Below are 17393 nucleotides of genomic sequence, written 5' to 3' on the forward strand. Positions count from 1 at the left end.
ATTTGGAATATAATTACGTTCCTGTTCAATCATGTTCTGATTTGGGGACCTGTCGAGTAAAGTAATGTCCAACACTACTCAACAATAAGAGCAGCTGAGTTGTAATATGAGAAATTATAACAATATGGAATCTTGATATTTGACTATAGCACAATTTTTCTATGAATTTGAATTCTGAAATCACTCTTAAAACATTATGATGTTGTAAGCAAAGATGGATAGTGGCTGCTAGGTCGTAATTAAAGAAATTGTAACACATTTAACAATAAAAGTAATTTTTGATTGAGATCATGAACCGATTGCTGTTAGACCACCATTAAGAACCTGGAAGTACTGGACAACAGTTTCGTGTTATTGTGAACTCCTCAAAAGTGCGCATCCACGATCCCAATCTCAGCATTCGAACCCAGAACCTTCGGTCACGTGCGTGGACCTTTGACCTCTAGACCACTGAGCTTGTTTTCAGCAGTGTTAATGTCTGCTTTCAATCAATTTACGATATTGTGCGAATATCTTTGATTGTCTTTGGTTGGTAATTACCTCACATTCGACACGGTTTATTTCTACTGATCACAGCTTTTCACTAGAACTCAGAGAATTTTCTCGCTTGAACACATGGTAATTATCACTATAGAGTTGTGAATATTGTCAAGTTTCATCAATAAATCATTTCTTCAATGAATAAATCATTCACCTTAAAGAAAAGAAAACCGCTAAAAAAAATATGCTACGAATGCCTCACACATTATTTTAAATGATAAACAACACTATTTAGACTAGTGATTTGCATGTTATAACAGAAATCTATTAGTATTTAAAGAACTAGACAAAAGATGATATTGGTCATTTTCCAGTAGTCGATCAATCATATATACTTGACTTTTGGTTCATTATGAAGGATGACTAATTTCAAAAAACAAGGCAAACTTGATAATCCATCTCATCAATAAGTGTCAAATAGAAAGAATCTCAAGTTCAGAATGTCTTGTCAACTAATCCCCCCCCCAAACACTTAAAATGCAAAACTAATGCTTTACAATATATTTGTTGATAAGCCTAGCAGTTCATTCATACTTCTCAAATCGATCAATCAAATTTATACATTATTGTCATATGAATGACCAATACGCAACTACACCAACGTCTCAGTGACATGAATGATAAATAACCCCAGTATTGTATAAGTTGAAGTTGTTAAGACCTGACAGCTACTGTTACATCCTTGATCTGTCTACCTACCTTTAGTGCTCAGGATAACTTGTCTAACTTAGATTAAGACCTTGACGCAACAAGCTGACCAGCTTAACCATGAGGCTGGTACGCGTGAGTTCGAAGTGGAGTAGAGAGAAGAAAACTATTCTATCACCTGACTGACTGACAAGCACGCGAGTGAGAGAAGACAAGTCAACTGGAACACTACTCGATTTATTCTCGATTCCGATCTGATTCCCGATTTCAGATCAGTATAAAAAGATATATGCATAAACAGATGACTAATTCGACCACAACGTACAATAATTAGGAAAATACAATTATGTCCAAAACTAGAGATTACCGTCGAAAATAGTGTACAAAATAATACATTTAAATTACAATAACTTTGGAACAAAAAGGGCTATGGTATTGTATCACACATCAAACGAAAGCTTATGCTCTATAGAATAGACTAGCGACAAAAATAAATGTTATTGTATTACAAGCTTTAAATTAACCGAAATAACATTCCGATAAATAGCTTCCATAGTTTGTCAATGCTTCTTGTTTCTCCATTCATATCAGATACATAAGGAATTCAATTCATAATTTTTAACCAAATCCATCATAGATACACTTTATAAGCATAAAGGTCATATCTGATTATGTACTTATACAATAATGAGAAGTATAAAACAATGAATTAAATTGGGCGAAATAACCATTCTATTCTATAGTTAATCTAATAATAATAATAATATTATTATTATTATCTATTCACTTAAATTAATGATTATATTAAGGGAAAAAAATTAAGTGATTTATTTCAGAGAGACAAATTGGTTTCTTAGACTGATTGACAGATATATATATATAGAGAGAGAAGGGGGAGAGTGACGGAAGGAGAGAGGGAGGGAGGTAGGGAGAGAGAGAGAAAGTGGAACTGAATTGATCTTTGTATCGGTTATTATTCTAATTAGAACTTTTCCATCATCATCATCATCTATCTATCTACACTCATAATCAAATGTAATGAGTATGTGTGCATGTGTACGTGTGTGTGTGTACGTATGTGTGTGTGTGCATTCACTTTCGTTTTCCGTGACCGAAAGAAGAATAAATATTTTTCTTTTTCAAAGAAAAAAAAGATAAAGATTTTCTAATCACAGTTTTCCGTTATTTCCTTAGTTTAAAAGATAAAAACAATGAACAGGAAAAAAAGATCCTTTCTTTTTTCAAATTTATTTTACCCGGATTTCACTGAATATTTGGGTGGATGTTTCATGAAGTAAATTAGATTTCTTTATTTCAAAAAAAGAAAAAAAATTAAAATGACACATCCTGTTTTATTCACAAAATCTTTATATTGTTCTTTATATTCAACTTAATTGTAAATGAACTCCGCCTGGAGTCCCTCCTGAGGCTACTGTTGATCCCATGTCCGGATAAAGGAGGAGGGTTGGGCATGAGGATAGCGACCCCATCCTGTAGAAAACTAACTCGCTAAAAAAACACTACCCCGGAAAAAAAGTAAATAAATTGTAAATGAATGAAGGGTTGAACATGATCATAGATTAGTTTAAGTTAGATAATAACATCATTGACTACCGATTCATTAGTCTAGAGGTTAAGAGTTCATATACAAAACCAAATATCCTAGGTTTAAATCCTGTGTTCAAGGTCGTGGATGCGTACTTCTAATTAGTTCTATACTAGAACGAAACGATCGTCCAATGCTTTGAAGTTTCCAATAGTAGTCTCACATTCATTGATTCATAATCTCAGTCAAAAAAACTTAATAATCTTTACTACTCCACATTGATAACGAATTATTAACTGACAAAATAACATACTAGTTGATTACTGAAAGTTTAATGATGTGTTCAATGTTAGTATGTTGTGGTAATATAATACTTGATATATATTTTATTTTTAATAGTTGAGATCATGGGTCAATTGGAGCTAGACCACCATGGAGAACCTGAAAGCACTGGTTAGCCGTTTCATCATATTGTGCGCATCCACGATCCCACCTCATAAGATTCTAACTTAGGACCTATCACTCTCGCTTGTGAGCGCTCAAACTCTACACCTCTGAGTCGGCAGTCAATTAAATCATGATCTCAACTATTAAAAATTACTAATAATATCCACAAAAACCCCTTCCAACATAGTTTATTAATGAATTCAGATATTTATAATTAAAAATCTGGTGCTCATGAAACTGAAACTTACTAACGCCCGTAACCCCTCGTGAAGGAGCATAGGCCGCTCACCAGTATACCCCATCCAACCCTGCCCTGGGCAATCTTTTCTAGCTCTTTCCAGTTTTCATTCATCCTTTTCATATATGACTCTATTTCACGATGTAATGTGTCCTTTGACCTTCCACTTTCCCGTTTCCCTTCAGGATTCCAAGTTAGAGTTTGCCTCTTGATGCAGTTTGCTGATTTCCCTAATGGATGTCCTATCCATTTCCATCATCTTTCCCTAATTTCCTATTCATCTGGAATCTGGTTTGGTCTCTCTTACAGTAGGCTGCTGCTGATGGTATCCGACCAATGGATGTTGAGTGTCTTGCGTAAACAACTATTTATAAATACTTGTAACTTCTTCATGATGATTATAGTAGTTCTCCAAGTTTCAACCCCGTTTTTTTTAAAAAAATATACGCTAACCAAAAGAAAAAAGAAACTGAATGCTGAATTTAAATTAACACATGAAAGAAATGAACACCTTTGAATGGATAATATGAAAGAGCGCGCGTGCAAGAGAGAGAGGGGAAGTCTTAGTTCACAAGAGGATGAACAAGAATAAAATGGATTCATTAATTAACCGATAAATTGAATATGTATTATCAAACCAATCTGAGTTAAGGAGACAATTTCAAGGTCATGAAACTTTACTTTTAAAATATATTCTGATCATTTCCTTTGATAAATAAATTATCATTGAATATTTACATTATAAGGTATTAGATTATTCACTTGTAAATAAGAAGATGGAATGGTTGTGAATAAGTGATATTCTATAGTAATCTTTGTTTAACATATGATTAAGGATAAGATTTAGGTTAAAATTTTAATGAATAACAGTACTTGAACAATTTATCACAACACACACACACATGCTATTAGTTAAGATACTTACTTACTTACTTACTTTCGCTTGTTACTCCCAATCGAGCATAGGCCGCCGACCAGCATTCTCCAACCCACTCTGTCCTCCGCCTTTCTTTCTAGTTCTATCCAATTCTTGTTCATTCCTCTCATATCTGTCTCCATTTCTCGACGCAATGTGTTCTTTGGTCTTCCTATCCTCCTTTGGCCATGGGGATTCCATGTGAGGGCTTGGCTTGTGACGCAGTTGGGTGCTTCCCTCAATATGTGTCCTATTCACTTCTAGTGCTTCTCCCTAATTCCTTCCTCCGCCAGAATCTGGTTTGTTCTCTCCCATAGTAGGTTGTTGCTAATAGTGTCTGGCCAATGCATCCGAAGTATTTAACGTAGATAGCTGTTAATAAACACTTACATCTTCTGGATGATGGCTTTCATAGTCTTCTAAGTTTCTGCCTCATACAGTAGAAATGTCTTGACATTTGTATTGAAAATTCTGACTTGTGTTGGTTGCTATTTGTTTTGAGTCCCATATGTCCTTCAGTTGTAAATATGCTGCTCTTGCTTTACCGATCCACGCCTTCACATCTGCATCAGATCCACCGTGTTCATCGATGATGCTGCCCAAATATGTAAAGGTTTTTACATCTTCCAAATCTTCTCCGTCAAGTATGATTCAATTGGTGCATGCTGTGTTGTATCGGGGAATCTTGCTTTTACCTTTGTGTATATTGAGACGTACTGTTTCTGAGGCTGCTGCTACACTAATCGTCTTCTCCTGCATTTCTTTTTGCGTGTGCCATAGAAGAGCCAGACCATCTGCGAAGTCTAGATCGTCCAGCTGCATACCAGCTGTCCACTGTATCCCATGTTTCCCTTCAGATATTGATGTCTTCATGATCCAGTCGATCACCAGGAGAAAGAGGAAGGGTGAGAGTAAGCAACCTTGCCTGACAATTAGTTAAGATATTGTCCTCAAACAAAACTACGTACTTTAACTAATTATACAGTAGTCATATTTGATTGAAGATTATTTATGTATAATATGAATAGAAGTATAATATTAAAACTAATCAGTTTGGTCGATAAACAACTATCATCAGTATGGCTGTTTATAGAGATTATTGATGATCATTTAATTTCATTAAAATCAACCATTGAAAATGTGAAAGCACTAGGCGGTCAATTCGTCCTAGTATAAAGCTCCTCATCAGTCTATGACCTCAACGACCTCAATCGTTAGCCGAACCCAAGATGATCGGTTTCGTGCGTAAACATTTTCCTCGATAGTTAAGAGGTTAAGCGTCTGAGTACGAGAGCGAATATCTAAGGTTTTTGTTTCTAGGAGCAGGGTCGTGCACATACATTTCTGATAAGTCCCATACTTGGACGAGACGGCCGTCCAGTGCTTTCAAGTCTTCAATATTGGTCTAACATCGATCAGTTCATGATCTCAATGAAACTCAACAATCTCCACAACACCATACTGATATTCTACTTCATCTAAAAGTCTATTCATATTGAACGAAGTCATAGATTTGACGTATTATGCAACGAAAATTTGGGCAAAATAAATGTCTTCAGTATTTATGATTTCTTTATCCAGTCTAGATTGTATGTTATTTTTGGATAATCGGTGAATGGACTAATAATAAATTATTCCATTTTAATTGAGATCATGAACTGTTTAGTGTTAGATCACCATTGAAAATTTGGAAACATTGGACTGCTGTTTAACTGTGGTATGAGACTCCTCAGCATTGCGCATCTAAGACCCCGCGAGTGAGATTCGCACCCGAGGCCTTCGATTTCACTCTGGAATCCCGCATGTGGTATTTTCGATGAGCTTCCAATGGAGAATAAGTCGCTGACCAGCATTTTCCAAATCACTCTGTCCTGGGTTAACAAATTGAAGTTTTAATGTATATAGTGAATGTAATTAGTTTGTAGTTTACGAATCCATTCATGATATACACATACAAATGGTATGTTAATTAGAATTTCTGTAACAATTGCGGTTAGTTGGTTTTATAATAAACTGTATTTACTCTAAGATTGAATAAACTAAGTTGATAACACCGAAAATATGGAATAATTATTGCATAACTCATTATGAGATATTTATGAGTTGGTATAATTTTATTGAAATGACTATTCAAATGTACAAATGGATGATGGCTATCAGTAGAATCTAGTGCGCACGTTTCGTCCTATTTAGGATCCATCGGTTGAATGTAATTATCACATCCTAAAGTAGATGTCCACCACGGGATTCGAACCTTATGATGTTCGCTTGAATCACCATCGCGTTACCCACTCACCTACTGAGTTCAGATAACCACTAGCTTGTGCAACAACAAGAAGTTCACTTCGTTTTGATTGTTTGAATCTTCCCATTGACGTTTACGACTGATCAAGTACAGTCTTAAACATCAATGGAAAGATTCAAACAATCAATAGGAAAATGAATGTATCATAGTGTTATTTTGTTTTGCAACGAAAATGTCAACTAACACATTAACAGTCCTTTAAAATGATATGTATATTCACATATATAAGTTTAATCAGAATTACAAATGAGTAGCATAGAATTCGACATTTCATTCTGAGTACGATTAATAATAGTGGCTGACATCGACAGTAATCATAGTTACGTCATCAATGTTGTATGACTGAGTAACAAAATACCATTAATTCTAAAGTTATGATTGTCAACAACAATTTGACACTGATTTAAAGAGAAACTTGTGGAAACAGAATGACAGAGAGATAAAATCACACTTGAACTTGATTAGATTGCAAGTTCGATGATGTAAACAAGGTATTATGATGTGAAAATTAGGAAAGCTAATCACATTATACAAAAATGCAAATTTCAAGCTTAATATATAGAGAAATAATTCAGTAGTATTGTTGTATTTAACTTATCTCTATTAAGCAAAGCTTATTATGTGCTCCGTAGTGATTACCTTCAAGAGGGAATTCTTGGAGTTCTGTTGAGAAGCCATGACCAGCGGAGTTCAACCGTGTCATGTTTGAGGTAGTTATGAATCGAAGACAATGGAAGATGGTCGCACGACATCGTGGATTGGTTGATGTTAGACATTAGCACTGTTGAGTTCCGACTCAGTGGTCCAGAGGTTAAGAGTTCTCATGAGAGGTCAATGGTACTGCGCTCGTTTCTCGTGTGAGCGGTGGTGGATGCTCACTGCTGAGAAGTCTCATATTAAAATGAAATGGCCATCCAGTGCTTCTAGGTTTTCATTGGTGGTCTAACATTGATGAGTTCATGATTCCCATGAAATTAAACAATGTCCTATTGTGGAACTCCTCAGCAATGAGCATACACAATCCCGAACACGGGACTCGAACCCAAAGCCTTCGATTCTATTATTCTCAATTCATTCAAATCAGGTGAATAGAAATCACATTGAATGAATACGAAAGAAAATAAACTAAACAAAAACACACGATTGAATGTGAAATCATCTATAGAAAAATTTGCTAACTAACCCATTTACCACCATATCAATATGTAGAAAGAAAGTAATAAAGCAACAATAAATGATGCCTAATTCAACTATAGTTATCATACATTCAACATTATTCATAATAGTTTCATTATTTTGTCTGGTTTATTCATGTTTCAATGGATGGTTCCTTTACTACGTTCAAAATGTACAGTGTTTATTGTATGTTTGTGTTTCCTGTTCACATTGATATCGGCCTTATTCCTGTGTGCTTTTTCATTCGAACGAAGTAAATAATTAGTAAACTTGAATGTATGTTTATACATAATATCAGCTGATAATTTATTTACATGTACTAAGTTCGTACACACACACACACACACACACTGGTTGTTTTCATAATGAACATGGTATTTTAGTAAGTAACTTAACAACTAAAGTGTAGACGAAAATGAATATTCTAAGCAAAGATGGATAGTGGCTAGTAGTGGAATCCAAGATACTGGATGTAGTTGCCACATCACAGAGTTAGTTTTAGGTCTTGGACTCGAATGCAGTACCATTCACTTAAAATGACATCGCGTTATTCAATTAATCACTGTACTGGGTTCGAGTTCCAGAGTGAACATCAACTCTGAGATGCAGGTACATCCAGCTGACGACTACCAAATCGAACGAAACGCGCATCAAACTGGACTCCACTGCTAGCCACTATCCATGTTTGCTTATAGTACTCGTGAATCAGTGCACTATCAAGGCAATCCGCACAGTATGCACATATGGGAATAAGAGACTGATCAATTGTAGTGCTAAACATCAAAGGGAAAATTCAAGTAAACAATAACAATTGAATCCAAAAAGGAATATTGTGGGATTTTCTAAGATTGAATCACGAACTAATATTCAATGAAATCATCATTAAAAACCTGAAAGCTTTGTATAGCTCATCAGTGTGGACCTAAAACCCAACTTCCAGGACTCATACCTAGAACCATAGGTCTTGTGTCGAACTCTTTACCTCTAGACCGGTGAGCTGGTATCCAACAATGGTAATGTTTAACGTCAATTAATTCACGATATGAAATGAAATTTTATAAACTGATCAAATGAGAAATGAGTGAATTTTTGTTTATTTAATGAAACTCATAATGAGTAAAAATAGCAGCAAGGGGTGTAGTGAAAGATGGTTAAATTTTATTTAGAACACGAACTGACCTAATTTAGACAACCATCGAATACTATGAAATAATAGACAGTGACTATTAGACAACTTCAAAAAAATTTCAAAGTTCTAATGAAAGGCCGTGATTAGTGGAGTTCAACCCCGTCAGGTGTAGGACAGGTGCTCACCACAGACAATGCAAAATGGTTTCACATTATCTCACATTGACTGGAGTTAAACATACACACCGTTGCATCCCCGATCGATGGTCTTGATTTTAAATGCTCACAATGAGACTTGGATGTCGATTAAATCCTATAGTCAAGCTGTAATGTACCGGCTGCTCATCTAAATGACTCGGCAAGGAGTTAATTATGTTCATATGTTAGACACTTTGAGGAAATCGACAGTAAATTACTTCCATTTTTTATTCTAAATACTTTCAAATTATTAAACCATCGAAATCCTGAAAAGCATTATACAAAAATAAATTCAAATCATCATCCTTTTGTTTGCATGATTAGTATTTACAAAGAAATAAACTAAACTGATCCACTACTAAGTAGAGATCAATTCGCTTCGGCCACTAAGTGATATGAATGCTTTTCATCGAAATCAGATTTATGTTTAACTGTTAGTGACTAACTTTAAGAGGAAATTCTCTTAGTTCTGGTGAGAAGCTATGATCAGTGGAACTAACCCGTATTGAGCGTGAAACAGTTATCTAATAATAATAAAGATGATCGTGCACTCTTGTGGACTGAACGAAGCTAGAATTGCAAACCAACGACATCCAACAGTGTTAATGTCTAACTTTAACCAACCAGGTTTTCCATGGTGGTCTGTCTTCAATTAACTTATGAATTCAACTATTAAAATTACTATAATATCCACAAAACCCCTTTCTTATTATAATCATTCCATAAATGCCTTAAGTATAGTATTCTTAGTAATTATATGTGATTCGCTTATTTTATTTTCATTTATTTTAACACAAAGATATTGGTACAAAGAGGCACCAAACAGATATGCGCCACACAAATCTCATTTGATATGTGTGAGGGCTGTAATACTGCACGGGTTCCCGAACCGAAACGGGTGATTTTCTTAGGGGCCCACACCCCGAGCCTTCGACCTGAAGGACTGATTCACAAGGCGGTGGAGCAACGTCAGGAGATGTAGTCACATGGTAGCCGGTGACCAACAATTCGTTCATGCGTCATTTATTCCTTCACGATACTGGAGCCCATGTGCTTCACTGGTTTGGAATGAGGGTTTTCCAACTCCCCTGGGTGGACTCTCCATGTCCACCAACCCGATTAAAGCGCCAGACATTCGCTTTTCATCCTCTCATTTTCGTAAACAACACCCTCACCACTAGAAGGCAGTGAGTAGGACTTCCTTGATAAAGGCTATATACGCGTGGCCATATGAGAGTATTGGGAGAGAGAGAGAGCGGACTCTCCGCATTCTCGGCCGTACCAAGGCATTTGGGGGCTTATTAATATACTAGCAGTATTTGTAATTAAATACTAGGATCCCCCCAAAAGTAAATATATGTATCTTCCCATGTCTCTGAAGCAGAAAAATTGATTATCTCGAAGAGTACAAACAGTCTCTCATATGAATAGTAACATGACAACAAACTTTTAAAAAGAATTACAAACTACTGGTTAGTAGCATTAACATTTCAAACAAATTAATAAAAGATCTACATATTACCTAACTAAATTAAAACCTTGAAAATCAAAGCATCTGCTTCATTTGCACAGCAAAAATAACGTTTCTCACTTAGATTCATGATCGAAATCCTTATATTTAGGTTTTAGTAAAAAGGTATTTTCAATTCTCTGTTAAATTACTCTTTAGGATTTAGATGCTTAGGAATATCTTTAAAACTATCGTCCCTTGATGATAAATGAAGGCAGAACAGAATAGAACTTCTCAACAAATAAATATTCAGAAAGGGGTTTTATGGAGATTGTTGTAATTTTAATAGTTGAATTCATGGGTCAATTAAAGCTAGACCATCATGGAGAAACTGGAAGCATTGAATGGCCGTTTCGTCCTAGCACGAGACTCCTAGGTGGTAATGCTGATCTACAATCCTGCACACGTGGTTCGAACCCGGGACCATCGGTCATCTGTGTGAGTGCCAAACCACCAGACTACTGAGCCAGCATCCAACGGTGTCAATGTTTAACTTCAACCAACGCATGAAATTGCGCCATCGTTCACTATTGTCTTCAGTGGGTTACTATCTCACAACAGACCAGATCGGACAGTGGTGCAATTTCGTGGATTGATTGAAGTTAGCCAGTGGTCTAGAAGTTAGGTGCTCGCGCAAGAGACCGAAGGCCCGAGATTCTAGTCCCGCATGCGGGGTCGCGGATGCGCATTTCCGAGGAGTCCCATACTAGGAATGGATAGCCGTTCAGTGTTTCCAAGTCCCCCATAGTGGTCTAGCATCAATTGACTAATGAATCCAACTATTAAAATATATATTCATAAATACTTTATTTTGCCAAAGTTATCCTTCAATAAATGAAATGAAAATTCTACAGATAATAAAAAAGTCATTATATGTGAAAATTATATTTGAAATTATCTCAGCGATTAAAATCTAAATAATTCCGAAGTTTCCTCCAACAAACTTGTCTGAACTTCTTCAGAGTAGACAACTTTATGGACAACCTTTGAGCGACACTAAAGTGAACTTTAGTGTGTCTACCTACTTACTAAGGCTAAATTAGGGTTATAAAGCAGTTTGAAGAATAAAGATTATGATTTACAGTTGATAGTTGGGGTTAGGAATTAGATTTATGGTTTTCATCATGAAGTGACATTAGCTAAAATGCCAAGACGCTATTTGGCCAAATAGATGAGTGAATTTCGCGCCAAAATTTAAGATCTGTTATCTAAAATCTGATTGGTTCATCCATAAATTATAATCTCGCCTTAGAGATTCCAGATATGGTTACTCACTAATTGAATTAGAAAAGTTAAAAAATGAGCTCTTTTAGTCTATGATCAATTCTAATATCCGGTTATTCTGATTTACTATAATGTTCAGTGTTCATATATATAATCCTATTATGTCCCTTCAATCCATAGAAGAAATCTCTCTAATCTGTGTAAGTTAGATAGAAATTGTAGGGTTTTCTTCTGAATAATTCACTAAACGGTACTTATATTTATTTTGTTTTACCTTCTAGATATTAGATTACAGGATAAATCATTGTTATACTGTCCACCATATCATGACGGAGCAACATGTTGGCCACCAATATTAGCAGGAACTAAAGTTCAAATGCCATGTCCATCAAGCTATGAAGGTCAAACGTACAATCCAAATGGTTAGTTCTTTATTCCTTGATTAACAATGACACTTTTATCTACACTGTTTAAGCTAGTTACTTTACTACATATACAGAAGTATGATCAAGATAGAAATTGAATGTTAGAAGTTTCTATAGAATTTCTTCAACCATTAAGTAATTTGGATGGAAGCGATACCTCTCCCCCTAATGAATTTAAATCCTTATCATTTAGCTTTACGATCTGAAAAGTCATCAGTTAACCACTTGGCTAGTAACTAAATTATCAATTTTTTTAAGAAACTCTAAAATAAGCATCGAAGTAATCTTTCTATTTATCTATCAATATGATCATGTGATCTACTGGCTTAAACTAAACACACAAGTTTTGATAAAAAATAATTTTTAATGGTTGAGATCATGAACCAATTAAAGCTGAAACACCATGGAAAACCTGGAAGCACTGGACGGCTGTTTCGTCCTTTTGTGGGACTCCTCAACAGTGCACATCCATGACTTTGCCTCGCGAGATTCGAACTCAGGACCTATCAACTTTAGTTATATTTATTGGATATTAACGAACTACTCTAGAAATATCTCGAACCAAGATGAGAAGTGTTCCTTTCTCTTTCTCTCTCTCTCTCCCTTTCCTCATCTCATACTACTCCAAAACATAAATCATAAAAGAGAAGGTCGGTCACATACTGATTAATTTCAGTGACTATTAATGATGGAATTCTATCGAACTGATGAAATATGAGTATGATATTCTGAATATTGCTGAACTTCATTAAAATTATGAAACGATTTAAACTAGGTCACCAGTCGAATCATAGAGGTATCTATCCAACCAAGTGTCGGACTCCCCATCAGTGCACATATACAAACCTCCAACAGGGAATCGGATCCACAACCTTCTGTGTTACATGCGAATAAAACCTATAAATCACTGTAGTTAAATTCATTCATTTACTAAGCACTTGGTTATGAGCCACAATCAAAGTATGTGGGTCAACGATACTACTACTCAATTATCCAAACTGAAGTAGGTTGGGTGGTTTCAGAACTAGGGAGTTATTGTCTGGTAGTTGGATGCCTAAATTATTAGGCCACTGCCCTCCCACCCGATTTTACTCAAAAAAACTTGTGAACAAATGGGAAGATATTGAGAAAACCTGATCAGGAGAAACTAAAAATTGGTCGGTTACAGTCCTTAACATCAACAATGAGAAGATACAAACTTTCCAGTTTCAAGTTTACATATGCTTAATTATATAAATATTCATCAATCATCCATTTAAACTCTTCTCCTAAGATTTTTGACATTATTGGTGCAAGTCAATTTCATATTAAACATATATTTACTTAAGAAGAATGAAAATTATCAGTACGGGAATTTGTGGAAATTGTAGCATTTTCAAAGTTGAATTCACAAGTCGATCTAAGCTAAACCAACATTGAAAACCTGAAAGCACTAGACGACTGTTTCGTTCTATTATTGCAAGCCTCAAAAGTGCAAATCCACGATCCTGCACGCAGGACTGGTACCCAGGACCTTCAGCCTCATGCGCAAATACTTAACCTCTAGACAATTGATCCGGCATCTAACGATGTTAATTTCTAACTTCAACCGATCCATGATCTTGTGAAACCTTTCATCTATTGTCAGAGTTAGATAATTGTCTCCACCCGACACGGAATGGATTCCACTGATCACAGCTTCTCACTAGAACTCCAGGAGTTTCATCTTGAAGCTAGTTGCTAATGAGCTCATGATTATTATCAGTATGGGGATCTGTGGAGATTATTATTATTATTATTATCATATACTATTCGACGAGATGTTTATTGATACATAAATCCCATTTCCCATAGAAGGTATATATAGGGAAGGAATTCGAACACTTCATTTCTACCTAAAGTTTGTGCTGATAATATTGTTCAGAAGAACAATGAAAGCTCCACGACTAAATCATTCAGCTCAGTGAACAAATCTCCACTTAAATATATTCTCCAAATGCCGTGGTACGGCCGAGAGTGAGTAGAGTCAACTCTCCCTCTTGAATTGCTCTCACATGACCACGTGCATACAACCACTGTCAGGGAAGTCTTAATCACTGCCTTCTCGCGGCATTACTGTTGTTTACGAAATTGAGAGGATGAAAAGCAAAGGTCCGGCGCTTTAACCGGATTAGTGGGCACGAAGAGTCCACTTGGGGGAGTCGGAAAACCCTCATTCCAAACCAGTGGTGCACATGGGCTCCAGGATTCTGAAGGGACAAATGACGCATGAACCAGTTGTTGGTCACCGGCTGTCATAGGACTGTATCTCCTGACGTTGCTCCACTGCCTTGTGGATCAGTCCTTCAGGTCAAAGGCTCAGGGTTTGGTCCCCCAAGAAAACCACCTGTTTCGGTTTGGGCACCCGGACAGTCTCCCACCCCTCACATAAACTGATTGATTTATGTGGCGCATAACCATTTAGTGCCTTCTTGTACCTATGTTTATGTGTTTAAATAAATAAAATAAATAGATAAATCAGATTGACAGTACAAAAACGTGTACAACACTTAATGTTATATCTGTATAATGTATCAATGTTTATTCACTGTGTTGTAAACAAATACCTCAGAAGTAATACAGGGAAATAAGATCCATTCTCTCTATCTATTTCTCTCTAAGAACTAAAGATTGTTTACAAAAAAACCACCATTTTGCTTGTCTGATTTTACAGACTGATCAAATTTTGATTCGCTAAACTGAATATGATAAAACACACGATAAATAGTCAATCAATTTGTAAGACAAAGTAGTAAGCAGGAGGTATGCATCTTTACTGCAAGAAGTTACAAAGTATTCAGATAATACATATACATAGACTCCAATCGTCCATTTGCATCTTCCAGTTCATTCTACCATATGGACTGTCTTCTTGATTGGCAGCCAAGTGTTCAACTAAAGCAGTGCTTTTGATTCATTGAAACTCTTCAATCTGTCCGATAATTGTTGTAACTTCAAAACAACATTCTACCGCACACTACTTACAAAGATTCTTGTGAGTAGCGTCCACTACAATCTTACTATTAGGTTGCAAGGACTGAAATGTACGCTTCATCAGCATTCCTCCTCCCTTTCATGGTAGGAATAGTAAGAAGCAATTAAAGATAGTCTCTAGAAAAAGCAATGTTAAAGTAACGAATTTTGGTGTTAGTTGTTAACACACCGATTAATTTGTGTATTTCTTCTTATTTAAGTATTAGAAGCACCTTAGATTATCTGGTCTCTCTATTTGTTATTAAATGATAGTTCTTTTTTGTAAAGCTGACCATAATAAGAATGCGTCAATTGATCTTAACGCAATGATCTTCCTCATTATTAATTGTTTCCACCAAAGGTTCTGGGTTCGGATCCCGCCAGCGGGATCGTGGACACGCACTACTGATGAGTCCCATAATAGGACGAAACGGCCGTCCACTGCTTCCAGGTTTTTAATAGTGGTCTAACATCAATCGATTCATGATCTCAATCAAAAACACAATAATCTCCTCAATCCCATACCGATAATTAAACTTTTCCCCGACTCCTGACTTCTTTCTATTTTTTCGTTATATTAGTGAACATTATTGGAAGGTTGTGCATCAATAATTGAGTCTATTGAGTTCGAGTAGATCCGGTTTTATATTAACAAAATATCCAGTTATTCGTAATTAGAAATTACTAGAGGTTGACAGAAAAACTTAACAATAATTTTTATTAACCAAAATGGAATGGATTTTATTAGGGATTTGATATCGTTTATAGAAACACAGAAACATTGGTACAAGGAGGCACCAAATAGATATGAGCCATATAAATCATTCAATTTGTGTGAGGTATTTTCCTAATTTCCTCCTCAGCTGGAAGTTGATTTGTTCTCTCTCATGGTAGGCTGTTGCTGATGGTATCCGGCCAATGAATATTGAGTATCTTGCGTAGACAACTATTTATAAATACTTGCACCTTCCTAATAATGGTTGTAGTAGTTATCCGCGTTTCAGCTACGTACAGTAGAACGAACTGTCTCAACGTTCATATTGAAGATTCTCACTTTGATATTGGTTAACAGACAGTTGTTTTGAGTTCCATATGTTCTTCAATTGTAGGAATGCAGCCTTTGCTCTGCCAATTCTAGCCTTTACGACTGCATCCGATCCTCCATGTTCATTGATGATACGTCCCAGGTACATGAAGGATTCCACATCTTCCAGAGCTTCTCCATCAAGTGTGATTGTTTTGATGTTCTCTGTGTTGTACCTGAGGATACTGCTTTATCCTTTGTGTATGTTGAGGCCTACTACTGCAGAGGCTGCTTCTACACTAGTTTTGTTTTCACTTGCACTTGTTACATTACAGAAGTATTCATAAATCTAACATCCATACCTACATCTTTCCTCCAATCATGTCTATGACACACAATTGTCATATCGATTATTAATCAATAATGTTTCTTGTTTTTAGAAAATGCAAGTAAAGAATGCTTAGAGAATGGAAATTGGTCTTCCAAGTCAAATTATATACCATGTCTTCTAACCATGGATTCATCTACTTTGGTAGGTTTCCCTTGTTTTAATATTTAAATCAATTAAGATTAGAATTTTACAAGATAAAATTGATTGGTTTAAAGATAAACTTAAAAGATCAACTTTTTTCATTCATTATCAAAAGGAGTTTTGTGGAGATTTTAGTTATTTTATAGTTGAATTCATGAATCAATTGAAGCTAGACCACTGTGGAAAACCTGGAAGTACTAGACGGCTGTTTTGTCCTATGGTGGGATTCCCTAGCAGTGCGTATCCACGAACCCACCTCACAAGATTCGAACCCAGGACCTATCTGTCCATCGATCTTGAAATGTAGTTCGAAACAATCAAATCTTGTGTGGAATACAACCTAAATAAGCTACTAAGTTATCATTCTCAATAACGTTTTAGTATAAATAAACCATCTGATGAGCCAAGTGAAATTATACTATGAATGGTTACTGAGTGGAGATAAATAGGCCTTCGACAATATTGGTCGGAGTTCCGAAAGTTTACGTTTTCGTGCTCACAAACACTTCCCAGAATGGTTAAACAAAGGTCTAGTGGAGAAAGTG

General features: G+C 35.8%; 1 protein-coding gene across 1 annotated transcript in view; it reads left to right on the forward strand.

The window, feature by feature from the left end:
• Nucleotides 1–17393, forward strand: part of MS3_00009649 (uncharacterized protein) — a 107066-nt gene that overhangs the window by 29466 nt on the left and 60207 nt on the right. Inside the window, exons 2-3 of the mRNA XM_051218046.1 lie at nt 12158–12298; nt 16757–16848. Coding sequence (XP_051064477.1) covers nt 12158–12298; nt 16757–16848 — 233 coding nt within the window. The remainder of the gene's footprint in view (nt 1–12157; nt 12299–16756; nt 16849–17393) is intronic.

This window comes from Schistosoma haematobium, chromosome 7, assembly GCF_000699445.3.
Source record: "Schistosoma haematobium chromosome 7, whole genome shotgun sequence".
NCBI lineage: Eukaryota > Metazoa > Platyhelminthes > Trematoda > Strigeidida > Schistosomatidae > Schistosoma > Schistosoma haematobium.